This window comes from Rhinoderma darwinii, chromosome 5, assembly GCF_050947455.1.
Source record: "Rhinoderma darwinii isolate aRhiDar2 chromosome 5, aRhiDar2.hap1, whole genome shotgun sequence".
In the NCBI taxonomy this organism is placed as follows: domain Eukaryota; kingdom Metazoa; phylum Chordata; class Amphibia; order Anura; family Rhinodermatidae; genus Rhinoderma; species Rhinoderma darwinii.
The window spans coordinates 124,283,716-124,311,669 of record NC_134691.1 but is presented as its reverse complement, the minus strand read 5'-3'; the positions used below and the strand labels follow the sequence as shown (position 1 = coordinate 124,311,669).

General features: G+C 39.6%; 1 protein-coding gene across 1 annotated transcript in view; it reads left to right on the top strand.

Moving 5' to 3' along the window:
- The window catches only part of RTTN (rotatin), a 246,053-nt gene that overhangs the window by 201,884 nt on the left and 16,215 nt on the right, over positions 1 to 27,954 (top strand). The window contains exons 40-48 of the mRNA XM_075826473.1: positions 2,824 to 2,961; positions 3,585 to 3,781; positions 4,433 to 4,538; positions 7,753 to 7,847; positions 9,921 to 9,998; positions 14,019 to 14,145; positions 15,542 to 15,744; positions 18,144 to 18,411; positions 20,999 to 21,102. Coding sequence (XP_075682588.1) covers positions 2,824 to 2,961; positions 3,585 to 3,781; positions 4,433 to 4,538; positions 7,753 to 7,847; positions 9,921 to 9,998; positions 14,019 to 14,145; positions 15,542 to 15,744; positions 18,144 to 18,411; positions 20,999 to 21,102 — 1,316 coding nt within the window. The remainder of the gene's footprint in view (positions 1 to 2,823; positions 2,962 to 3,584; positions 3,782 to 4,432; positions 4,539 to 7,752; positions 7,848 to 9,920; positions 9,999 to 14,018; positions 14,146 to 15,541; positions 15,745 to 18,143; positions 18,412 to 20,998; positions 21,103 to 27,954) is intronic.

Here is a 27,954-nt window from a genome sequence, read left to right as displayed (position 1 = left end):
AAAGCTATTTATCCTGAGTACGGCAATACCCCATATGGGGTTGATAGACACACGGCAGGGCTCAGCAAGGCAGGAGCGCTATTTACATGCAGATTTTGCAGGATTGGTTTTTGGGTGCCATGTCGCATTTGAGGTACCAGAGTACAGTGGAAGCCCCCAAGAAGTGACCATTTTGGAAACTACACCCCTCAAGGCAGTTATCATTTTTCTGGACATATGACCGGGCTCAGAAGTAAAGAGCACCATGCACATTTGAGGTCTATTATGTTGGCTTTCACAGCATTGACCCACAATTGCAGGGCTCTGAGGTCAAATAGTAAAACAAACCCCTTAGACGTGACCCTTATTTTGGAAACTACACCCCTTAAGGCATTTTAAGGTGTGTAGTGAGCATTTTGCCCCCACAGGTGTTTTTCCATGGCAATTTTCACCATTCGCTGCATATTAATTACCAATTTTTCCCCTGATATGCCATTTTAGTGCACAATATGTTGTGCCCAGTTTGTGCCACCGGAAACACACCTCGTAAACCGTTAAGCGGGTTCGTCCAGGTATGGAGATGCCATATAAGTGGACGTAAACTGGTGTTTGGGCACGCTGAAGGGCTCAGAATGGAGGGAGTGCCATTTGGCTTTTGCAGCGCAGATTTAACTTGGTGGTTATTCTGTTTTGTTTTTTTTAGTACTTCAGTTTATATTGTGGGGGCATATGCAGACTGGGCAAAGTACATCAGGGCATAATATGACCGTACAATAATGGGGTAAAGAAATATCTTTTACGGATTTGTGGCCAGTGTCGCACTGATAAATGTTACCCAATCTTATCTGCTACAGCACATTTTGTCGCTATATTCTGAGAGCCAGAACTTTTTTCTTTTGTCTCCGTATTTGTAGTGGGACAATCTGTAGTTTTCATTGGTACCATTTTGGGATGCATGCGATTTATTTATTTTTTTTTGGATTTTTTTTTATCACTTTTTATTCAATTTTTTTGTCAAGCAAGGTGACCAAGAACCAGCAATTCTGACAATATTTTATATTCTTTTATTTATTTTTTTACAGTGTTCACTGTTTGCTATAAATGGCAATTTTACTTTATTCTGCATATAGATACGATTACGGCGGTACCATATGTATAGATTTTTTTTATGTTTTGCAGCGTTTGCACAATAAAATCACTTTTTTTAAAACTTATTTTATGTCTCCATATTCTAAGAGCCATAACTTTTTTTTATTTTTTAGTCAAAAAATATTATTTTTTGCGGGACAGCTTGTAGTTTTTTATTGGTACTGGTTTGTGGTACATGTGTCTTTTTTTTTTTTTATCACATTTTTTTTTCTATGTTTTGGAAGGGGTGGATAGTTTTTTTTTTTGTCCCACTAGGTCACTTGAAGGCCTGCACCTCTGATCTTTATTCTAATGCATTTCACTACCCGTGTACTGCAATGCACTAGAGCAGTCAGTTACTCACTGACAGCAAGTCTATTATTCTCCGCCTCTGGGCGGGTCCTAATGGGCTTGTGTAGATGGCAGACAAAGAGGCCATTGTTAGGCCTCCGGTTGCCATAGCAACCATCCGCATCGCGGCAATGCCGATGGTTTACAATCCCTAAGATGTCACGATTGCTATTGGTATCGGCATCTAAGTGTTTCATGGCATGGAGCGGAGCTAGCTCCGTTCCCTGCCGTTACAGCAGGGTGTTGGCTGTAACTTACAGCCGACACCCGCGGCTGATGGCACAGGCTCAGCTTCTGAGCCTGCGCCATCTTTTTGCGATCGGAGGCCTTACAGGCCCCTTCTCTGGGTGGGGCCTAACGGGCCTCTGTATTTGGCAGACAGGAGGCCATTGTTAGGCCTCCAGTTGCCAAATCAGCCATCAGAACCCTATGATTGTATCGTGGGGTACCGATATGCTAGTAAACCCCATGGATGCAGCGCTCGCTTTTGAGCGCTGCATCGCAGTGATTAATCAGCCAGATCAGTGGTTAGCTCTGGTACTGGCCTTGCAGCAGTGATAGCGTTAAGCTATCACTGCTTTAGAACCGTGTCTGCAGACAAAGTAGCCGGTTAACGCGATGACATAATAGTACATCACTTCGCGTTAACAGGTTAACCCCCGTTCTATAATAGTACAGTACGTCTCAGGGCATTATAGGGTTAAGGATGTGTCCTATTTGGATTTCCAAATGCAGACATTTTATTTATTTTTTCATCCATGCCTTCTGACATTACTTTTTATTTTTTTCGCTTTTTTTTGTGAGGTGGGTTGTATTTGTGGACTTTTTATTTGTGAGGTGGGTTGTATCTTTGTAATACTATTATTGTGGGGTACATATAATGTATTGAAAAAAACCGCAATACCGCCATTGTTTTTGGGTTTCATTTTTACGGCGCTCACCCTGTATTATAAATAACAGGTCGGGTCATTACATACGCAAGATCGTGACTTTTGTTTATAACATAATCCAAAACGCAGTGCCGGTTCCATCGTCCAACCGAGTCCGTTGGGCATCGGTGATATCTATTGACCTATAATTAGTTCCATCACAGTGACCATCGTTTCACGGGAAGATTTGACCTATAGCGCTATTCTTCCTGTCAAATCAGGGTATAGTGCAGTATTGGCTGGAAATATTTAATTTTGTAAGATTTGTTTATTTCAGTCCGCACATCAAAAATTTGGTAAAAGCTTTTATTGTTTTGTGCCCTATCGTTTTATGCAGCTCTTTGCTTTTACTAATTTTTTTCCCAAATGTTTCCTAATGTGGTCATTGCAGGCATTTTTATTTTCTAATATATTTTTATGTTTATTAATATTTCAGATATCGAGCTAAAAGCTGCAGTTTATCAGTCGTGGACAGACACATTTTCATTTTTAACCACCTTGCTAAGAAAAAATGGCCCTGGTGTTATCTCTCCCATAACAGCAGCCTTGTCAAAGTACGGGATTGCATTCTTTGGTAAGGCTTTTCTTTTTTTTTTTTTTTTAACGTACAGACTTTTCTTTCAGTTTTAAACAACATCCTTAGTAGAATGTATACTTCATGCTTTCTTGACCTAATATAACCCCTATAAATAAAGTTAATTTCCACATGTTATAAACCATATTGTTTTAGGTCCAACATTCTGAGCTCCAAATCACTTGCTTCTGTCAGATATTTGGAGACTTAAATGCTAAAATTCTATCTCCCTGCAGCTGTTGCTATAAAGAGCTGTGGAGCTTACTGCAAACAAATATGTTATTGAGTTTAATATATAAATCACATATGTAGTAAACTGCTATGCTCCCCCCTAGTGGTGGCTGCAGGCAACCAGAATTTTAGCATTTAACTGTGGCTATGCAGAGGACTTGGAGCCCTGTATCAGAAAAATGGAGCGGTGACTGCTTATGTCCAGAATTTTTTAAGCACAGAATTTTGAGTCTATTTAGATTAAAAAACAAAATCGTGTCAAATGGTGAACCATCACTTTAGTCATTGTATAATGAATAGTTATGCAACTTAGTCATATACTTTTGTCTTCCAATTCCTTACTGGTTTCTTCTAGAAATGTTGGACATTACTACTTTTTATATTTTTCCTAGACACCATTTCTGAATGCATAGCGCTATCTGGAAAACATCTGAATTTGTACATGGCCAGCCTGCAATTTCTATCAGTTCTTTTAGCAGAAGAAGGAAATCGACAACCTTATGAGGCACATGAGTCAAGTACAACCTTCCCTTCTCTGTTAGATGGAAATCTCAAAATAGGAAGTAGCCTCTGCAAAATAATTGTACAGGTTCGTATCTGTTCTATATACATTCCGTGTATATGTATATACATACATTTGTTATGTATATAGCATGTTCAATATAAATAAAATAATTTTAATAAAAATGACCCAGTCGCGTGTTTCACTATTGCGTACTTTTAGAGTGCAAAATACTGCAAAATCCAATGTAAAGAAAGCAGCCAAGCAGATTTAAGTAGATAGAATATTATGTTATTTATGCTGTGGAAGAATACTTATATATTGTCAGGGAGTTTCTTCCTTTTCACGTCGAGAGCTATGTGGTTTTAGTCATGGGAGATATTCATCTTTTCTGGCTCTGCTCACAAAGAATTTACGGTCATAACATAACATTTCTTGAATTGTGAAAGCTATTTTAATTTTATTTATTTTTTCTCGTCAGAGCTTGCCAGAAGATGAATTTCCTATTTTTGCCGTTGTCCAGACTTTAAAAAAACATGGCTGCGTTCCTCCATTAACAATACCACAAGTAAATGGGGATGAGTTGCTATACCACACACAACCAGGTGTGGTGCTGTTTATGGTAGAAAGCAGCCATGATTTTCTAATCCTGGACAAAATCTTTAACCAGGTTATAAATGTTTGCATGTCTAGTTATATTTTGATTTTCTTAATTCATCCTCTTGATATTTGATGCAGACCTATGAAGATAAATCAACAGAGGACCCTCTAAAACAAATCTGTGTAAATTGTTTAACCTTGTTGTTGGCTGTCAGCAGAAGCGCCCAGGCATACAGTCTACAAGGTGAGCTTTTTTTTTTTAAATTCAATTTAAAGGCACCATAATGCTGTTCGGTTTATTTTATGATTTATTGAACAATAGTTACCTATGAAATGTAAGAGACTGCCTGAAGTTGTATCTCTTCCTAGGACTGTGCTTTAGGCCCCATGCACACGACAGCAAAAAACCTCTGTTTTTGCGGACCGCAATTGCGGTCCGCATAAACGGAGCCATTCACTTTCATTGAACACTGACACCTTTCCGTAGCACTACGGAGGGGTGTCAGTGCCGTGTCAGTGCCGTGGAAATGTTCCGGGAATTATGGAACATGTCCGTTCTTTCGCATTTTGCGGGCCGTGCTCCCATACTTTGTATGGGAGCACGGCCCGAAAATGCGGCTGTCAGTCAGCGGCCGGCCGTGATTGCGGGCACGGTCGTGTGCATGGGGGCCTAACTCCAATATAACCTCCTACAAGTAGTTGGATGACTTCCCAATGATCATAAAATAAATTGGTATCCAAAGCTTGTCTGCCTGGCTGATTGTAAGGAAAAAATATACAGCGGTGACTGTCCCTTTTATTTTATGCAAAAATGCTTTTTTGACTACATAATGTACAGACCCCTTCGGATATCTTAAGGACGACGTTCTTGAGTGCACTCTCTCTTTAAGTTGCTTTCTCAAGACTGTCCTAATGTCACAAAACAATATTTGGGTGGCTGTTTCCTGTACGGCTGCTCCTGTCTGCGTAATGTGATTATAAAGAGTGTACAATTACTTACTATCTGCTAACTGCATTGCTGCTATGAGATTGTTTCATCTGCCATAGGAAAATATTGGGTCCCTGCCTAATGCACTCTTTTCTCAATACTGCATAAGAACGTATGTACTGAGCCTAGATATTAAGTACTGCACCCCGGAGCCGGCATCTCCTCATAGAATTATCATTCTAAGACTGGTAAATTAACATTTGAGTGGCTTTCCATTGCACTTGTGTTCCTGTTTGCATAATGAACCCATAAAGGGAATGCGATTACGCCTTGACCACTCACTGTATCGCTACTATAAAACGCTCTGATTAACGGCTGTCTTTTCTTATTGCACAAAAATCTAGATGTATCTGACCACTCTATCCATGTTGCCTTGAGCATAAATAGTGACCTTACACTAAGAATAGACATCATAATTGTCATATTCCAAAAGGAGTATACCTGCTCATTGAAGTGTCATTTTTAAGACTACCTTACCTGTTGTCTAACAACATTTAGGCGATTTACTTGTTGTACTATCCTTTAAGGCCGCATGTGGTACTAATGAAGGTGGATGACTAGCTGATAAAAGTTTTATTGAATTGTCAACACACGATCTTCTTAATGGCTGCTTAAAAAGAAAATAAAAATGTGGACATATACCCAGTGCATCTGTGACTGGTGATTTGCATAGGGTGCATAAACTGCGCTTCGATATACAGGCCATTTTGATCAACATAAGGCTCCCATTTGTTTGAAATAAGAGCCTGTTGAAGAAGCCTTAATCACTTAATATCAAGAATAACGGCAGAGTTGGCATTTTCTCAAACCGTCTACTTAAAAGCGGAGAGAGGAAAAAAGAGAAGGGGGAGAAAAAAAAGAAGAGAAAGGTCAAGAGGTACATGACAAGGGACCGCATAAACCACAAGATCTTTCTTAAAGACACATACTAAGTGCAGTGCAGTCATGTAACAAAGAAATAATGGCAGTATCCACACAGACCGCCTACATCCACACAGAGAGAGCACTATTTTGACAAGACGTGATTACGATTAGGGACCGTATCAATGAAACAGAGAATTGGCTGAGTATGCTTGAGGATAAGCTCCCCAAAATTAATAAAAAGACCAGGAACTGGCAGAAGAGAAGATTATATGTCATAAACATACGGGTCTAGAATATCGATCACATCTCTATAACAGTCGGCTATGGGGCTTTCCGGAAGTGTCAGAAAGAGGTGACGCTACGAAGATAAGTGGCTTGCTTCTGGATAAGTTTGGAACAGAATCCTTCTCTGAACTATGCCACATAAAAAGAGCCCACAGGATACCAACGTTACCATTACCACCTGGCAGCAGACCACGCCTGATACTCGCTAAACTTATTCTTTTGGGTGACAGAGATACAATTCTGAGGAAAGCAGATCAAACCCAGAACTGACATACGATGGAAATAAAATAAGTATACCCAGCACACAAAAAAAAGCGGACTGCTTTTTAGAAAGTTAAAAAGGATCAAAAGAGATTGAATATTTAGTACACATCTTTGGAAATGCTAAAAAAAAAAGGCTTGTGACTAGCAAGATAACGCTTTGAGGAACGACCGCCTCACATTAGGAATATTGTTCAGGGGAGGAGATCAGGTGGGGGTGAATGCTGCAATGACGGTCTATTCATGGATTGGCAGTACGTAATAGATAGTTGAGGATTAGGACCACGGCACATAGACGAGGGCCTTACTTTCCTTATTTTTTTTCCTATTTTTTTTCCACTCTTTTTTTTTTTCTTGTGTTTTTTGTGAATTCTAAAATAACAGCATGGAATGTCCGTGGGATAAATGACAAACTGAAAAGAACTGCTGTATTTGACTTATGTGACTCTTTTCTGGGCTTTTATCCTTATTTTAAGGCTCATCTCCTTATCTATACATTATGTGCAAAGACATTGGGTTAGAGCAAGTTATAATGCAGTTTTCTCTACTTAACAATTATTATGGGGAGAGGGGAAAGAAGTAGGAATTATGTGGCTCCAATGATTGAATTGTGGAAATAAAATAAAAAATTCTTTCTTTTATTGAAGTAAGCAAATTATTAAAAAAATCCAATGTCAGTGATCGCAGATGTGCAGATGTCCCCTAACTCTGCACTAAGGACAATGTAGTCCAGATATTTAAATTGACTCTGTAATTCCAAATAAACCCTAGGACAAATGAGTCCAATAATCGAAGTTTTGCTAGTGTTTTATTTAAATGGTTGAGAATATAAACTTCATAGTGAGAGGTCCCCCTTTTATAGCCATTATGGGAATAAGCTGCAAAGTGAGGATCTGGTGAGCTTAGCACAACCTTGTAGTAAATGGTCATCCATTAATTGAAATTGGTGCCATGTAATTCTATACACAAGGGAAAGTGTGGCCAACAGCACAGTTGGGATCACCCTTTTAAGCCTATGCAATTTCGGTTTTCATAAAGCTGTTTATATTTCTTTTTCTAGCTAACCTTATAGACACCTGCATTGAGAAGATGAAGCATATTCATGCACAGCTGACTCTGGAGTCCTTGAAATCCGGAAAATCACAGAAAAAAAAGGTATTTACTGTAGTTTTATATAGAAATGAAAGCTCTAAAAATGATACAATGTTTTCTCCTTGTATCGTTAAAGGGATTCAGTATTGAAATAAAATACTGAAGGGGAGTGTCATCTGTGTAGATACAGGAGATCACATCCTGGAAGTCTTGGCCATGAAGTACTCCCGTGTCTACAAAAGTGCCTATTCTATAAGATGTAGACAAGACTCCCAGGTTCTCCTGTATCTGTATATTAGAAAATAGTAGAATCCCTTTAAATATCATGACAAGTGTAAGTAAATATTATGCAAAGAGTTAACATTCAGCAGCTGGTCCTTTTGTATTGCACGTCTAAGAAGTGTTCCTGTATGTCCAGGGCAGTTTGATGAAAATACAAACTGCTTAATGCATTTTATAAGCTCGCCAACAAGTTTCCTGAGGAAGTAACTGAAGGAAGCAAGTATATTAAAGATTGAATGTGGTTAACCTGTGAAACTGTTGCTCTATCGGTAATGATGACAGGTTTCTAGGTGCTGAATCCGAGGCATCCTGTTCTTTAGTTTCATCTTATGTCCATCTCACAAATAATGAGTGTACATAGTTACTGTATTTACACACCAACTGAGCGATCACTCCATTTGAGATTATCAAATATTATCAAATATTTAAGAGAATGCAAATGCATAACCACCTGAAAATAAAGAAATTGCAGTAAATTTATTTTTTCCCAGGTTTTTTGGCCTATATAGTGCAGCATAGGCTGTTGTTAAAGAATAATCTATAGGCTCTTGTGTTTTTATTGTGTACACTTGTTTTAGTTAATGTGCCATTTATGGGTTGTCTGCCATTTTGGTTCCTTCTTCCCCATCTGATATGGTTTCCCTAATGCAGTCTAAATTTCACATAATCCTTCTGGCTTTGCAGAGGGGTGAAATCTCCTCACACTGCACTTGCTCTCCTATCTATATCGGTGACATAGAACTTCTGTACGCTCACTGCAGAGTCTGTGTGTTCCTGTGAGATGCAGCTCTGCTTGTCTCCTTCTTGTCAGTCTTTACACTGTAGGCAGTGAGGTGTAGCATCTCATAGAAATACACTGGACTCATTGACTCGCCTATTATATCACTGCACTCCTGGTCCCTTAAATAGGGCAAAAATTATCTCTTCAGCAGGATCATACAGATGTAGCCGTCTTTATCTTGACTGTTAACACATTAAATACACAGTGGCAGGATCCTTTATCTTGACTCTTTCAATTACTTTTCAATGGCTTTTGTTGTGTGATATCACGCTGCAGCAAGTTATCAGTCAAGATAAAGATGGGTTCATCCGTATACATGGGGGATATACAGAGGAACAAGACTGGTGGTGGTGGGGGAGGGATCTCAGAGCTTCAGGTGGGATTTGGTAGGTGGTGATGTAATCCTGTAGTTCACAGGAAGTCTGCTACACAGGAGACCTGTCTACACATGAGAGCATGGTCTATTTTGGTGGTCCGGCAGCTATCACATGACACAGCTGCCAATAATGAAAGGGATCAAAATCTATAGAAGAAACACATGACACGGCTAGAATATTTCTGGTGAGTTAACGTGATATATGGGGGGAAAAAAATCCCAGAGTTCTATACATTTTAAAACCATTTCTATAGCTTCTCTACAGGGCTTTTCACCAAGAGTTCTGCATGAAATGAAAATCTTCCCAGTCCTAAACACTGTATAACATGACAAACTTTGTGTTCAAAAGTCTTGAAAAGCTGTGTGACAAATGTGGCACGGTACATTACAGCCATATTGTCACTCGGCTTTCCAAAACATTGTAAATTACCCAAGGAAGTGTACAGATGTAGCCAAGTCTGGACTCTGATAACTTGCTGCAGCCTGATATCGCACAACAAAAGTCATTGAAAAAGTCAAGTTAAAGTTCTTGCTTATTTAATTCTTTAAGTCGAGATAAAGATGGCCACATCTGTACTGTAAGTGCAAGTCATTTTGTGTAAGGTGAAAATGCTCTTTAAGGAGATCACAGACAATGCATTTTCAATTAAATGTTTGACACTGGTTATTAGTGAACGCGACTTCTCTTCTATTACAGGAGGAAAATCTTTGCAAGCAGTTAAAAGTTAATATGCATCTTTTGAGGAACTGTATTTACAAAAATGAAGAGTGCAAAGTAAGTAGATATTGGTTGATATGACCTGAATGAGGAGTGTCATGTGTATCCTGCATTGTGAGTAAACACATGGAAAACCCCTTCTCCAAGCGTGACGGCAGGGGAAGCATTTTAGAAGTGTATGTTCTGGCAGGGATTTGTCATCTGCACATACATGGCAATGGGTGAGATTTATCAAAAGTGGTGCAAAAGACAAGTAGAGTAGCTGCTCATGGCAACCAATCAGATTTAAAAGGGGGGGGAAGGACAACTCTGGATCACAATGCTGAGTACGACTCGCCCCTACGAATAATTGATATTTAAGCTGGAGAATTACAATGTAAATGGGGCACCCATTTGTTTCAAGGAAACCCTGTAATACTGTACTCCCTGAAATTAGTGGGCGTCCATTGTTTTCAGTATATGTGATAACTGTGCTGGATGTAGTGGTTTGTAGCTTCATCTTGTAGATGGGTCCTGACCAGCAGAACATTCTGTTACCTCGCCATGTCCTAATAGGGCAGGTGACAAAATATTTGTAGTTCACTTCTCAGTGATAGCGCTTGAGTTCTTATTATATTTATTCATTTGAGTTCTTCAGTCAGAATAAAAATTAACTTGGAAAATATAGAATTGATAGTGGGCACCGCTAGAAGGCATAAGAAGGAATATAGAGGAGATAAACCGTTTTCCACTCACTCCATGTGTATTATATCTGTATTGACAGCTGCATACCTAAATCTTTTAGATATGTTATCAGTTTTGTAACAGATTGCTGGAAACACTTGTTTCTTAATCATAATGAAAATCATTGCTTCGGGCTGTGTAAGAATGTAAGAGCTGTGATATGATTCACATAGTGTCTATTAGAAGTGCAGTCTCTTCACTGAAAATACCATTTCATGATCTAGGTAGAAGGTTGGAGCATGAGCAGTCTTGGTTTCCATAGAGTTGACTTTATATCCTCCAGAATTTGCACATGTAATTGACCATGAGAAAAGGGTCACGCTTTTGTGTTGATATAATTTAACAGCAAATTCTGTTGTGATATTTAAAAAATATAAAAAAATGTAAGCTTTACTACAACCAGATAAAGGCGTAGTGGTTCAGATCGCACAAGACTGGGTAGGTGCACAAATAGGGTCCCAACCCAATCGTAACAACAAAAAAAAAAGTATTCGGCACACAGGTATGAAGCTGAAGAAATGTCGTTTTTTGTGTTTGTAATTATGCCTGGGGCTTAGTTTCGCGTGACGTTTCGGTCGTAAATGACCTTTATTGGGCACTGAGCTGTACTGGGAATTGGTATAACCTGTAACTGCCGCTGTTTTTGGAATGGCGCTGGCATAATTCCAAAAATAAATAACGATACCTCTGTGCCGAATACTTCTTTTAGCTACAACCAGATAAACTCAGCCACAAAGTATTATGGATAAGACTACAACACCCATCAGTGAGGTTTTTTTTGTTTGTTTACAGCATTTGTAGCAGAGCATTAAAGAGCAGATACACTTAAAGCTAATCCCTTTTACACGGGCAGATGATATGAACACTCGTTCCCGATCATTGCCAATGAAAAAATGATCGTTTGTCGACAGCATATCTCCCTGTGTGAACAGGGGATGTTTTACAAACTGTATGGAGAAGAACGATCAGATTAACGTTCGTCCATCATTGTTCCATGTACATTCCCAGATAGAAAATATGACCCTTAGGCCAGCCTTTTACACAGCAGTTTTTAGTCCGTGTGATACGGACGGTATGTCGACCAGATTTCTCAGACTGAACACAGTTAAGGGATCCGGGATCCTAGCATAATAGTTCTCTATGATTCTAGGAGTCCCTGCCTCTTTGTGGAAATACTTTCCTGTACTGAAAACATGATTACAGTACAGGACAATATGCCTGCTGGGAAGCCGGTACACCTGGCATTATAGAGAACTATGATGCCAGGAGCCTGGCTCGGTGAACTGTGTTCGGTCCGGGAAATACGGCCGACACATGGTCCGTATCTCACGGACTGAAAACGGCTGTGTGAAGCAGGCCTTAGTTAAAGAGTCTTTAAAGATCCCTCACAAACCGGATCAGCGGCTGCAGCCTGCTTGTAAACGTTGTCTGTATAATGCAGCCTAGCGCTTTGTGCGCGTCATATCAGCACATTGAATTACAGCGTTGCTGATGGGTGCAACAAAATCTTAATGTTTTTAGCAAGAACTGACACAGAATGTTGAGTAACTCAATGCATAATAAGCTAATATGAAATAAATTATACATTAGATAAATTCAAGTAAAAAAATGTAAAACAAGTCCATGCACTACTAATGCTTAGTTCTTAGACTCTTTAGTGTGTCAATACTTTCCCTGCCAACAATGATAATAGTTTCAGCATTTAAAACAATGCACAGGGCAATTATCGAGAGTGCTCGTTTGCCCCATAATTGACGGTGTAAAAGGGCCTTTAGTCTTTATACCAGAAAATTCTTGAGACAAATGTAAATCTCTTCAGCAGCTTAAGCTGGAACAAAATTTGGTCATGCAGCAGGACAATGATCTCAAGCACTAGGAGTCAAAGTCCAGACCTCCATCATTGGGATCATGCTGAGGTGGGATCTTTAGAGAACTGCATAAAGGAACTCCCTCAAACCTAAATTTACTGAAGCAGTTTTGTGGGCCAAAGTATTTCCAAAACAATGTGAGAAACTGATCAAGGCGGTTGGTTCTACATGTTACTGAATTACAGGGTGTACTTCTTTTTTCCCACCTGGTTTTTGAATGTTACTTTACATTTAGGAAAAAAAATTACAAACATGTTGAAATCTGTTTGGGTTTTTTTCACCAGAGGTTATTTGTTTGTAGAAATTGGTCAGCACATAATTGTTATTTAGGCCCTGATCTATAATAACCCAGAGGTAAAAAATTAACTTTTTTTATTTTATTTTCTTTAAAGTGCCCGGCCAATTTCAATCTGTAGCGTTATCTACCACCAAATGAACCTAAATGACTCATTATATACCAAAATAAAAGTAGGGTAGGGCAGACGCCTTTTTTTTTTTTTTTTTTTTTTAAAGACCGTTTTAGGGTTTCTTATCTGTAAAAAAAAAAACAATTGCAAAGATTCCATCACAGCAAAAAGTTTTAACCGTTAAACCAGTTTTTACTAAAAAATAATTGAATAGTTTAAAAAACCTCTGTAGATAAGATCTGTTCAGTCAGTGTTTTTTTAATGTCTTGCGAAGCCTCATGTAAAAGCAATAACTCATAACTATATTGATAATTAGAAGTGTACATTCTGCAGTCCTTGGCCTCTTCAGTGTTTTCATAGCTGTAGTTGACAGATCTCTTCGTATTTTCAGCATTTCTCATGCTTTTAAGTAGCTGTACAACTGGCAGCCGTCAATCAGCGGTGTACAGGGCAGGGGAGCAGGACCCCCAGGTACACTGGCAGTGAATAAACAGCTTTTCATATGAAAGTATTGACAGGTGTAATTTGGCAACTACCCAATACTATAAAACTTGTTTCCAATAACTTCCCGAAACCATATCACTCCCACTCACCATACTGCTTCCAGTAACCCCCTCCCTTATCCATTGGTTTTTTTTAGTGGCCCATTGACAACACTACTAGTGATTTTTGTGCGCCAGGCCATGTTATATATTCAAATATATTAAAACAAGCAAATTCAAATCACCGAGAACTGTACACCCTCGAGTTCACCATACCCCCCCTTATCTGATGCTGAATAGGGTGACATAGGGGAGTATAGGAGATATCATGACCAATTTTTCATAATAAACGGACAATGGATATAAAGCAAAAGCGAGAAAATAACACATTTTAATTACGTTTTTTACATTTGTATTACAATGCTACTGATGTATTTATCAAAGTTCCTATGTTTTTGTGTATATTTTATCTTCATACACTCATATAATTATTATACTAGGCTTTTACATGTTATTTTGAATGTGGAGATAAATTATGATTTTTTTGAGGCAAGCTGGACCACACATTCTTTTTTCAATGAGCTTTTCCGTTGGCAGGCAGCTGCCCTCGAGTCTCAGTTTGTTCCTGTGCTGTATTCTCTTTGGCCGTGGCTTTTGATGGATGATACGCTGATGCAAGGTGCTCTGCAATTACTTTGTGTCTACACAGCAAACTTTCCCTCAGGTATGGAAAAAGATGAACAAATTCTCCTTGCCCATATATCTAGAATGCCTAAATTTCATAACTGTAACTGAAAAGATGATCGTTTCAGAAGTTCTTCATTTTGCTCTATGCTTAGGTATTGAAACGCTTTATATATGTATTAAAGGTTGTGACTGTTTGTACTGCCCTTACAACTCTCTTTGTAGTACTCGTAGTACTCACTCATACTGTTCCTCTATTTCCAATTCCCCTTTCATTTATAGCGGGAAAATGTAGTTTTATTGCATTATAATAGGCTTTTTTTTGGGGGGGTGGGGGGGTCAAAATTGGTTTATTCAAAGGTTTCCTTACAAGTCTATGAAGTCCGTGAGGACTCGTCCGTATATGTTAGAAAACATATCCAGCGTTGCTGTCATCGCTTTGTTATGCACAGAAGCCATGACGCTAATGTAAACAGAGCCTTAAAGGGAATATATAATTGTATATTTTTCTTTTACTAATTAAAACCAGATAGTGAAACATATATATATTTTTTTCTAATCTTTTGGGGTTTTTTTGGTTGTAATTTTTTTAATTCTATTTTCTGCACATGATTATGGGGGCAGCCATCTTGCTTGAGCTGCTGTTAACAGATGCTTTACAGCAGCCACATGGACCATAGGAACTTGTAGACTGGAGATTGTCATTGACTTCTTTGAGAGGGTTTTCTAGGCATGCTTTGTGATCTGTGCAGAGATCATTGTGCAGGAAGGGAACGGTGTCCAACAGCGCCATGACACAGTGGCCAGCCGCTATCCGCACCACTAGCGCTCGTCCATGCAGTTTTCCAGCACGGCTCAGTGCCTAATGAAGGTCGCTTAGACCGAAACGTCGCACTCTGCCACTGGCATTAAAAACAAAATAAAAATGCCTTTGTTTCAAAATTGGTGTGCCGGATACTCTTTTAGAGCTTATTCAGACAAACATAAAATACGTCCGTGCAACGCGCGTGATTTTCACGCGCCTCGCACTGACCTATGTTAGTCTATGGGGCCGTGCAGACAGTCATTTTTGCGCAGTGTGTGTCCGCTGCGTAAAACTCACGACATGTCCTATAGTTTTTCGCGCATCACGCACCCATTGAAGTAAATGGGTGCGTGAAAAGCACTTCCGTGGGACGCGCGTGATTCGCGCAACAGCAGTAAAAAGTATGATTGAAAACAGAAAAGCACCACGTGCTTTTCTGTTTACAAACATAGAGTGTCATAATGATGAAGTGTCATATGGTGAAGTGCCTTTTGCGCGCGCAAAACACACACGCTCGTGTGAATCCGACCTTATACTGTAGAGACAATTACTATTATGCAACATTAAGCAGAAAGATTTTTTTTTGTCGCTCAAGGTTTTACTAAATGATGTAATTTTTCCTATTGTCAAGCATCTAGTTCATTGTGCTGGAGTAACACCGCCGCAGTCTCCACCCAGCCATCACCAAAATCTCCAACAAGCAACTCCATGCTGCACAATGTTTTAAAGATTGCTGCAGACCCATCATCCTGTAGCAGCCATGTACAACAAGTGGCGTTTGGGCTCCTTTCTAATGTTGCAGATACTCAAGACTGCAGGTGTATTATTCAGAAGGTATGGATAATAGGAAGACTGAAAAGTAATAATACTGTATGCAGCATACTTACTGGTAATGATTCTGTCAATGGCTGCCTGCTTGATTGGTGGATATTATCAATGATGGTTCTAAATATGGAATTAATAAAGTTATGTAGGTTAAAAAAAAACAAGTCGATTTTGTGCAGCCATTTGTCTTCTAGCAAAAGATCAGATATAAGTTGACCTGAGTTGTATCCGCTAAAAGTTGATACTGCACGCTTAAGGTATGTTCACACGACAACGCCAAATACGTCTGAAATTACGGAGCAGTTTTCAGGAGAAAACGGCTCCTGAATTTCAGACGTTTTTACAAGTGCATGCGTTTTTCGCGACGTCTTTTTCGGACGTAATTGGAGCTAGTTTTCATTGGAGTCAATGAAAAACGGCTCCAATTATATCCCAAGACGTGTCCTGCACTTCTTTGACGTGGCCGTAAATTTACGTGCCGTCTTTTCACAGCGACGCATAAAATGACAGCTTGTCTGCACAGAACATCGTAAGACCCATTGCAAGCAATGGGCAAATGTTTGCCGACGTATTGGAGCCGTCTTTTCAGGCGTAATTCGAGGCGTAAAACACCTCCATTACGTCTGAAAAGAGGTTGTGTGCACATACCCTTATATATTGTGTGATTTCCACCTGTACTACATTTTATTACGTGAGCGCGGAGTGCTATGAAAATATATGGGCAGGAGTGTCAGATCTGCATAACAAACATTGAGTGTAATTAGGTATACACAGTGTTCCAAATTATTATGCACATTGGATTTAAGTGTCATAAACATTTAATTATTAGTTTTTCAATTACACTCATGGATGGTATTGTGTCTTGGGGCTCTTTGGATCATTGCAATCAATCTCAGACACCTGTGATAATTAGTTTGCCAGGTGTGCCCAATCAAAGGAAAACTACTTAAGGACATTCCACATTATTAAGCAGGCCACAGGTTTCAAGCAATATGGGAAAGAAAAAGGATCTCTCTGCTGCCGAAAAGCGTGAAATAGTGCAATACGTTGGACTAGGTATGAAAACATTGGATATTTCAAGAAAACTTAAGCATGATCATCGTACTGTGAAAAGATTTGTGGCTGATTCAGAGCACAGACGGGTTCATTCAGATAAAGGCATAATGAGGAAGGTTTCTGCCAGACACATTAATGGGATTAGGAGAGCAGCTGCTAAAATGCCATTGCAAAGCAGCAAACAGGTATTTGAAGCCGCTGGTGCCTTTGGAGTCCTGCGAACCTCAAGGTGTAGGATCCTCCAGAGGTTTGCAAGTGTGCATAAAGCTATTATTTGGCCACCCCTAAACAATGCTCACAAGCAGAAACGGTTACAGTGGGCCCAGAAATACATGAAGACTAATTTTCAAACCGTGTTGTTTACTGATCAGTGCCGTGCAACCCTGGATGGTCCAGATGGACGGAGTAGTGGATGGTTGGTGAATTGCCAGCATGTCCCAACAAGGCTGCGACGTCAGCAAGGAGGTGGCGGAGTCATGTTTTGGGCTGGAATCATGGGGAGAGAGCTGTAGGCCCCTTTAGGGTCCCTGACGGTGTGAAAATGACCTCTGCAAAGACGTAGAGTTTATGACTGACCACTTTCTTCCGTGGTACAAAAAGAAGAACCGTGCCTTCCGTAGCAAAATTATCTTCATGCATGACAATGCACCATCTCATGCTGCAAAGAATACCTCTGTGTCATTGGCTGCTATGGGCATAAAAGGAGATAAACTCATGGTGTGGCCCCCATGTTCCCCTGACCTCAACCCTATTGAGAACCTTTGGAGCATCCTCAAGCAAAATATCTAAGAGGGTGGGAGGCAGTTCACATCAAAACACAAGCTCTGGGAGGCTATTCTGACATCCTGCAAAGATATTCAAGCAGAAACTGTCCAAATACTCGCAAATTCAATGGATGCAAGAATTGTGATGGTGATATCAAAGAAGGGGTCCTATGTTAACATGTAACTTGGCCTGCTAAGTTTTTGTTTTTTTTATTGAAAGAGCTTTTGATTTCCGTAAATATGACCACCTGATGCTGCAAATGCAACAAATTACCATTTTAGTTCTCTTTACAACCTTTAAAATGTTTTGATCTCTGTTGTGCATAATAATGTGAAACAGTGCATTTTGAGTTTTTTACTTCTAAAAAAAAATCTGTTATCATTAGGAGATTTGTTCAATAAAATTTGCATTATACTCCAACGGTTGATGGCTTGAAGATTATACTGACTGTCATTTGCATCGACTATTTAGGAAAATCAGCGAAAAATAACATTTGCATAATAATTTGGAACACGGTGTAGAATCCCTAAATGAATTGTAAATGCATTTTGTTTTTCTAAATTGTTTTTTTTCTTCTTCATTTACAGAGTAATTTTCTACAAAACTTTTTAGCCCTCTCCTTGTCAAAAGGCAGTAACAAGAGCCTTAATGTTGGAGCTAATCTGTGGCTGAAATTTTTGTGGAATTTGTCACTGGGAAGTGATGGTCAGGTGATGATTATGAAGCTGAACGGGAGCTTAGATCTTCTTCTAGAGTTTACGAAATACAAGCAGAAGGTTAAGTTCCCCACTGCCCTGCTTATTTTACATAACATGTGCTTCAATCCAACCAATAAACCAAAGATGCTTTCCAATGGTAAGAAATCATCTAGAAATGTTTGATATTTGAATCCAAAATTGTATTTTTATTTTATTTTTATAACACATCCTCGTGTGGAAGATTTGCCTTTCTTTCTTTTTTTTTTTCCTTCAAATCCATGTTTTTTCAGTATCTATACTCTAGTGTCAGTCTACTAGCAAAAGCTGCATCAGAAATTCTTCCGTGATATTGATCTAATTTAGCACAGTCCAATTACAGAGAAAGTTGCAGAATAAATTAGGCATACATAATTTGGTGAATGACATTAAAAAGAATCTGCCAAGATAGATAGACTACTCCATTTAAAAGTCTATATACTCGTGCCCTGAAACACAGGCTTTGTCTCCAATACAGTGATATAAATTTCCTAGGATTATTTTCTGCCCTAATCGGTAAGATGTTTTGTTTCCACTCATTTTGCATATTGTGCAGACATGAAGTATGGATGATAGATTCTCAATAAATATAAATTATCCATCCTGCAAATTGACTGTACGTCCATTTTAGCGATACATTCCAGCAAATGGACGTTATGGTACGTCTAGAAGATGGCACAGGAGCTGTGCCCGCGCTGTCTGCAGCTAGTTCTGTCTGTGCGGGCTGTCATAGACCGCTAATAACTGGCTGCAACAGCTCTGACCCAACCATTGATCCTGTTCGATGCCGCAGTCAAATCTGACCCCAGCATCTAGGGGGTTTTGGGGGTATGGCTACCCCCGTTCTGGGACCCGCATCTATCAGACATTTATGGCATATCCTGTGGCTATGCCATAAAAGTCTGAGACGGGAATAACCCTTTAAAGAGGACCTATCACTTAATTGGAAACCTCATGAAGTAATCTAAACCGAAATATAAATCCTTTCTCAAATACATAGAATAAGGAAAATCCCCAATTTTTTTTCTAAGTTATGGCTAAAAAATGCTGCCCTTTAAGAAAGGGAGACGACTTCCTGTTTGTGCTGGGAAAGCCCGCTATGAGAGATTAAGGCCTCATGTGTGATACCCAGGAAAATTGCTGTTTATTTACTGTCATTGTACTGTTGCTTTAGTATGCAGGTTTTAATGTGCTTTATTCTGTAATCGTGGTTGGTACTGAATTCACTTCCCTATATGACTCAGCAGAAACATAAATGGGCTGCTTCACCTTTAAGATGTATTCTCCAGAGAGAGGGGAGGGGTGTAGCTAGCTGGGGACACAGGAACAAACCTCAGGCAGTGCAGTGTGTGGAGCAGCGCAGTGCAGAAGTGAGGAGAAGTGTTCAGCAGCGTGCAGGCAGAGGAGAGCAGACAAGTCAGTGTCTAAAGTTGGATTCAGGGAGATGCTGCAGCAGACATGTGGATCTGAGAGGATCAGCTACAGCCATGTGGAAGTGAAAGGAGTGCAGGTCAGTGTGTGTTGCATGTGGCACAGAAGCCAGACATGGAGCTTGGACACTACTGAGAGTGCCTAGAGCAAAGCAAGGAGCTTGCACACAGCCTAGAATCCCCAAGGGACACCATTCCTCTGTGATAGTGCAACTGGATTGGGACAGTCAGCAGCACACCTTCCAGCACAGTATAGAGAAGAAAGAGGAGCAGAACTCACAGCACACTTGGAGGAATTACAGACAGAGTCAGGGAGGTGAAGCAGGTACCACCATTTGCAATACCCTGTGATATGTTTATACTAATTAAAGACATTGCCTCTGTAACAAAAGTAACCACCAAGCATATTGTGCCCAGTAAAACTACTGTGAAAGTTTATTGAACCCTGTCTCCTGGAACATCCTTATTTTGGGGTACACCACATAACATCCCAGGGGATAGAGAACAGTGTATCCTACAAGCACCACTTATTTCACTGGTTCTGCGGCCCGAGGCGCGGGAGAGAGAAAGTGCGCCACCGTGACCAAAGGGCGCGAATACCAACTTCAGCTCAGAGAGCCCCGCCCACCGCGACTCGGCGCCCGCGTTACCACACATGCACACACACTTTTTTTGCGTCCTCCGGTCATCCACCAAAATGCGCATTATTTGCGGACCCATTTATTTCTATGGGCCCATGCACACGACCGTGGTTTACACGGACCGTGCGGGGGCCGCAATTACAGACCGTAAAAACTGCGGTCCAACACCATTGAAATGAATGCACATCTTTTGGCAATGGAAGATGGATTCCTGTGTATTATGGTGGAGTAGGAGACTAAGAGAAGCAGCAGAGGTCACAGCTTTCTCCTCCGTGACTGTTGCCGGCTCTGTGTGTTTTTTGTAGCGCGTTTTCGCTAATTTGTCGCCTATGACAATGCATTGGCAAATTAATTCAACAGGGTTGAGATTCGCTTAGAGAGAGTTTGACAGAAATTGGGGAATCGATTCTCTCATTGTATTCTATGGACCAGCAAATCAACAAAACAGTGAGATAGACAAATTGATTTGCTTACCCCGAATTCTGACAAGATCTGAGCACAAGACTCCACTTTGCCTTTCATATGCTGTATAGAATCCGCTCCACCCCCTCACAGATTCTTTGGTGCTTAAATTCTAGTTGTAATTTTAATGTTTTCCTTGTACTTGGTACTCCATTAATTACTTTTTTTGTTCTAGATAAACTTGTGACTGCTCTATGTGACTGTCTGGAAAATGAGAACCCCAATATTCAGAGAATTGGAGCTTCTGCATTATGGGCTTTACTTCACAATTATCAGAAGGTGGGTGCAATATGAAAGGAAAAAGTAAGTGTTGTCATTCTTAAAGAATAGATGAATGTTTTGTACAATACAGTGTAATGCATTGGTGTAACTTTTAAAAAAATCTTTATATAGTGGTAGTTAAACCCTTCCCGATATCTGCCGAATATATACGGCACTGTTGGGAAGTGCTCTTGTACACGTACAGCAGGGTGATGGTGCAGGCTCAGAAGCTAACCAGACCCCCACAAGCTGTTTGAAGTATACTATACTGTGTGCTAGCTCAGATCCCGGCCGTTTTAACTTCTTACATCCTGAAGTCAATAGCGACAGCCGCATCAAAGTGGTTTAAACCCCACCCCTACGACGCAATCACTATACTATCACAGCCAGAGGCCTAGCAATGGCCTACAGGTCTGCCGTCTACAGAAGCCTATTCAGCCCTGCCATAATACACTGCAATACATATATACCAGTGATCAGGAAGTTGGGTCTTCATGTCCTCTATTGGGACTAAAAAAAATGTATTAAAATATAAACTATTCTTATTCGGAAAAAAAACTATGCATAATGGGTATTGCAGCGTCCTTAACCCCTTCAGGACCCAGCCTGTTTTGGCCTTCAGGACACAGCTGATTTTTTCAAATCTGACATGTCACTTTATATGGTTATAACGTTGGAATGCTTTTACCTATCCAAGCGATTCTGAGATTGTTTTCTCGTGACATGTTGTACTTTATGTTAGTGAAAAAATGTGGTCGATAATTTTGGTATTTATTTCTGAAACACCAAAATGTAGGAAAAATTTGCAAAAATTTGCATTTTTCTAAATTTAACCCCTTTAGGACGCAGCCTGTTTTGGCCTTGTGGCACAGCCGATTTTTTCAAATCTGACGTGTCACTTTATGTGGTAATAACTCCGGAATGCTTTTACCTATCCAAGCGATTCTGAGATTGTTTTCTCGTGACATATGGTACTTTATGATAGTGGAAAAATTTGGTCGATAAATTCAATATTTATTCGTAAAAAACACCAAAATTTCGAGAAAATTTTCAAAAATTTGCATTTTTCTTTTTTAATTTAAATGTATCTGCTTGTAAAACAGATAGTAATACCACACAAAATAGTCACTAGTTATCATTTCCCATATGTCTACTTTATACTTGCATTGTTTTTTGAACATCCTTTTATTTTTCTAGGACATTAAAAGGCTTAGAACTTTAGCAGCAATTTCTCACATTTTCAAGAAAATTTCAAAAGGCTATTTTTACAGGGGCCTGTTCAGTTCTGATGTGGTTTTGAGGGCCTTATATATTAGAATCCCCCAATAAATCACCCCATTTTAAAAAGTGCACCCCTCAAAGTATTCAAAACAGCATTCAGAAAGTATTTTAGCCCTTTAGGCGTTTCACAGGAAATAAAGCAAAGTAGAGGGAAATGTACAAATTTCTCTTTTTTTTTTTGCCAAATTTCATTTGTAATAAAAAAAATTGTGTAACACAGAAGGTTTTACCAGAGAAATACAACTCAATATTTATTGCCCAGGTCCAGCAGTTTTTTTGAATATCCCACATGTGGCCATAGTGTCCTAATGGACCGAAACACCGGCCTCAGAAGCAACGGAGCACCTAGTGGATTTTGAGGTCTGCTTATTTTTCGATTATATTTTAGGCACCATGTCGGGTTTGAAGAGGTCTTGTGGTGCCAAAACAGTGGAAACTTCCCAAAAGTGACCCCATTTTGGAAACTAGACCCCTCAAGGAATTTATCTAGGGGTATAGTTAGCACTTTGACCCTGCAGCTATTTTGCTATATTTATTGGAGTTAGTCTGTGAAAATGAAAATCTACTTTTTTTCTGAAATAACATAGAAATTTTTAATATTTACAAGGAATAGAGAAGAAAATTCACCCCAACATTTGTAAAGCATCTTCTCCCGATTACGGAAATACCCCATATGTGGTAGTAAACTGCTGTTTGGACCCACGGCAGCGCTCAGAACGGAGGGAGCGCCATTTGGATTTTGGAGCGCAGATTTTGCTGGATTGGTTTTTAGTGCCATGCCCATTTTCTAGGGGTATAGTAAGCATTTATACCACATAGGTCTTTTGCAGAATTTAGTAGAATTAGGCCGTGAAAATAAATATAAACATTTTTGTCCACTAAAATGTTGAATTTTTTTCATTTTCACAAGGGATAAAGGAGAAAAAGTCGCCCTAAATTTGTAGCGCAATCTCTCCCGAGTATGACAATACCCCACATTTGGTAATCATTTATTTTTTTAATAGAAATTAATTAACCTTTGCAGGGCTGATCCTTTTTTTGCTTTTCCATTTTAGTTTTTCACTCCCCGCCTTCCAAACGCCATAACTTTTTTATTTTTCCATGAATTGAGCGGTGTGAGGGCTTATTTTTGGCAGGACGAGCTGTAGTTTTTATTGGTACCTTTTTTGTACATGCAACTTTTTGATCACTTTTTATTACGTTTTATTTAGAGCTTTGGTGGCCAAAAACAGTGATTTTGGCGTTTTAAATTCTTTATTTCTTACGGCGTTCATAATGCGCTATAAATTACAATTTTACTTTATTCTGCGGGTCCATACGATTACGGTGATACCATATGTATATAGTTTTTTTATGTTTTGCAGCGTTTGCGCAATAAAATCACTTCTTTATAAAATAATTTATTTTCTGTCTCACCATATTCTGAGAGCCGTAACTTTTTTATTTTTCAGTCAAAAAAGCGGTGTAAGGGCTTGTTTTTTGTGGGACGGGTTGTAGTTTTTATTGGTACTATTTTCGGCTACATGCGAATTTTTGATCACTTTTTATTCTATATTTTGGGAGGGGTGGTGACCAAAAAATAGTGATTCTGCCATTGTTTTTAGTTTGTTTTTTTTGCGGCGTTCACCGTGCGGTAAAAATAACATTATAGTTTTATAGATTTGGTCGTTACAAACGCGGTGATACCAAATATGTGTACTGTTATTTAACGGTTTAATTTTTTCCCTATAATAAGAGACTTCTAGGGAAAAAAAAGTCTCTTATTTTTACACTTTTGTAAAACATTTTTATTAACTTTTTTTTTTACTTTTTTCTTTACTTTTGACACTTTCTTTCTTTACCTGCAGCTCTGATCGCTGCTAGAATACATTACACGACCTAGGTAGTGTAACGTATTCCAACTGTCAGTGTGACGTCACAGTCACTCTGACAGTTAGTATACGAGGACCAGCCAGAGGCTGATCCTCATAGGCTTGCATACATGGCAGACCCGGGTGCCATCTCAAGCATCAGCAGCCCCCACAATTGCATGGGGGCTGCTGATGTGCTACAAACCTCCTACATGCAGAGATTGCAATCGAGCCCCACATGTAACGGGTTAATTGCCAAAATCAGCGGCAATGAGCCGCTGATCGGCAACAGTGGAGTGTCAGCTGTCAGGAACAGCTGGCCTCCCGGTTCCCGGTGCACACTGTCGCCGACAGTGTGCACGGGGAACCACTCAGTAACTGTACGTCCCTGTGCGCGAAGACACTGGCCACATGGGCGTACTGTTGCGTCGTGGTGTGCCTAGGGGTTAAACGTATCTGCTTGTAAAACAGATCGTAATACCACACAAAATAGTCACTAGTTAACATTTCCCATATGTCTACTTTATGTTTGCATCGTTTTTTGAACGTCCTTTTATTTTTCTAGGACGTTACAAGGCTTAGAACTTTAGCAGCAATTTCTCACATTTTCAAGAAAATTTCAAAAGGCTATTTTTTTCAGGGACCAGTTCAGTTCTGAAGTGGATTTGAGGGCCTTATATATTAGAAAATCCCCAGAAGTCACCCCATTTTGAAAACTGCACCCCTCAAGGTATTCTAATCAGCATTCACAAAGTGTTTTAACCCTTTAGGCGTTTCACAGGAATTAAAGCAAAGTAGAGGTGAAATGTACAAATTTAAAAAATTTTTGCCGAAATTCATTTCTAATACATTTTTTTTTGTAACACAAAGTTTTACCCAAGAAATGCAACTCAATATTTATTGCCCAGTTTCTGCAGTTTTTAGAAATATCCCACATGTGGCCCTAGTGTGGTAATGGACTGAAACACAGGCCTCAGAAGCAAAGGAGCACCCAGAGGATTTTTGGCCTCCTTTTTTTTAGAATATATTTTAGGCACCTTGTCTGGTTTGAAGAGGTCTTGTGGTGCCAAAACAGTGGAAACACCCCAAAAGTTACCCCATTTTGGAAACTACACCCCTCAAGGAATTTAGTTAGGGGTATAGTTAGCATTTTGACCACACAGGTTTTTTGCAGAATTTAGTGGAATTAGGCAGTGAAAATGAGAATAGTTTTTTTTTTTTCTGAAAAAGCATAGAAATTTTACATTTTTACAAGGAATAAAGGAAAAAAAAGAACCACAACATTTGTAAAGCATTTTCTCCTGATTACGGCAATATCCCATATGTGGTAATAAACTGCTTATTGGACCCATGGCAGCACTCAAAAGGGAAGGTGCGCCATTTGGATTTTGGAGCACGGATTTTGCTGGATTGTTTTTCGGTGCCATGCCGCGTTAGCAACGCACTGGAGGGACCAAAACAGTGGAAACCCCCCAAGTTACCCCATTTTGGAAACACCCGTCAATTTTTCTAGGGGTATAGTGAGCATTTAGACCCCACGGGTCTTTTGCAGAATTTATTAGAATTAGGCCGTGAAAATGAATATCACAATTTTTTTCCACTAAAATGTTGCATTTTCTCATTTTCACAAGGGATAAAGGAGAAAAAAACAACCAATTTTTGTAAAGCAATTTCTCCCGAGAACGGAAATACCCCACATGTGGTCAAAAGTTTTTTTTTCATTAAAAATGAATTAACCCTTTCAGGACAGATCCATTTTTTGCTTTCTTATTTTCGTTTTTCACTCCCCGCCTTCCAAGAACCATAACTTTTTCTCTTTCCATCAGTAGAATGATGTGAGGGCTTATTTCTTGCGGGAGGAATTGTAGAATGTACTGGGAAACTGAAAAAAATAGGACTATAGGAAAAAAATCTGATTCCATTTTTTGGGCTTTTCGTTTTTACAGATTTCGCCGTGCAAGTTATATAATGATATATTGTAATAGTTCGGCCTTTTACTGACGTAGCGATACCAATTTTGTTTGTTTTTTTACATTACTTTAGAAGAAAAATGTGAAAAGGTTTTTTTTGTTTTTTTTACTTGAAACTTTTTTTTCTTTCTCACTACTAATAACTTTAATTCTTCTACACGTTTTATACTGCATACTAATGTATTTCAGTATATTGTTATTTTTACAGGCTTCTGTAACCGCACAATCGCTGTTCCTGGTTTAGTCCTGGGTGTCAGCTGTAATACACAGCTGACACCCGCAGCGTATGGAGCGGGCTCAGCACGTGCGCCCGCTCCATACATCAACCCCCGCACCATGACGTGCTATTAAAGGGAATGTTTTTTTTTTTTAGTTAAACAGTTAGTGTATGAATGCTTAAACACTGTCCAAATTTTTTTAATTTTTTCACGAGTCAGGAAATATTATAAATTAGATTCTAATTTATAAAATTTCCCAGTGCTGGTCACTAGATGGAGCAATTCCCAAAATTGCAGCATTGCATGTGGTAAAGCAACCACATTGCTTTATGCTGCAAAATTTTGGAATACTCACTCACTCTAGTGAGCTCACAGAATCCCCCCTCCTTTATCCTGGCTAGTGCCATGAGAAAGGAGGGGATTGAACGGTCAAACCGCCTACACTGTGTGTCGCCATTTTTTGAGCTAACACACAGTGTAGTAGGTTAACATACAGTAGTAAACACACAGTAAAACACGTACATACACAGACCTAACTTACCTGCTCCTGCCGCCGCCGTTCCCTCCGGTCCGTCCGCTCCGGTCTGCTCCCTCCGCTCCTCGTTCTTGCTTCAGAACACAAGTCCGGAAGTCGTCATCTCACAGTCCGGCCACGGCTTACGTTCGACATGTACATGGCGCCGGATTTCGCTCTAGTGAAGACCTGTCTTTTGGTCTGTGTGGGAGCGGCGCATGCGCCGCTCCCAAACAGACCCGGTACGCTATAGTGGATGGAACGGCTCCCGTTCGCATTCTCTATAGGGATGTGTGTGCCGTATTCCATCACTGTATGTGTCGTTAATCGACACATACAGAGATGGCAAAAAAAATGGCAGCCCCCATAGAGAAGAAAAAGTTAAAAAATAGAAAAAAGTAAAACACAAACACACACACAAATAAAAGATTTTATAATAAAACACTAAATGCAAATTGATATGAAATTTATTTTTTTTCGTGACACTCGTCCTTTAAGTCATACTGCGCAAAGGGGTTAATGCACATCGGATGGTGTGAATATTGCAATTTTCCACTCATATGACATTTTAGTGCATAATATGTTGTGCCCAGTTTGTATCACTGAAGACAAATACCTCAAAGCGTTAAGCGGGTTTTTGGGTATGGCGATGCCATATATGTGGGCGCAAACTGCTGTTTGGGCACGCTGCAGGGCTCAGAAGGGAGGGGTGCCATTTTGCTTTTGGAGCGCAGATTTTGCTTGGCAGTTGTTCTGTTTGGGGTTTTGCTGGTATTTCCGTTTATAATGTGGGGGCATATGTTTGGAGAAGATCAGGGCATAATAAGAGGGTATAATAATGCAGTAAATAAATAATTCATAGATGTGTGGCCGGTGTCGCACTGATAAATGGCGCCCAATCTTATCCGATTTTGGAACACTGCACATTTTGCATCGTCATATTCTGAGAGCCAGAACTTCTTTATTTTTTCACCACCGGAGCTGTGGGAGGGCTTATTTTTTGCGGGACAATCTGTACTTTTCATTGGTACCATTTT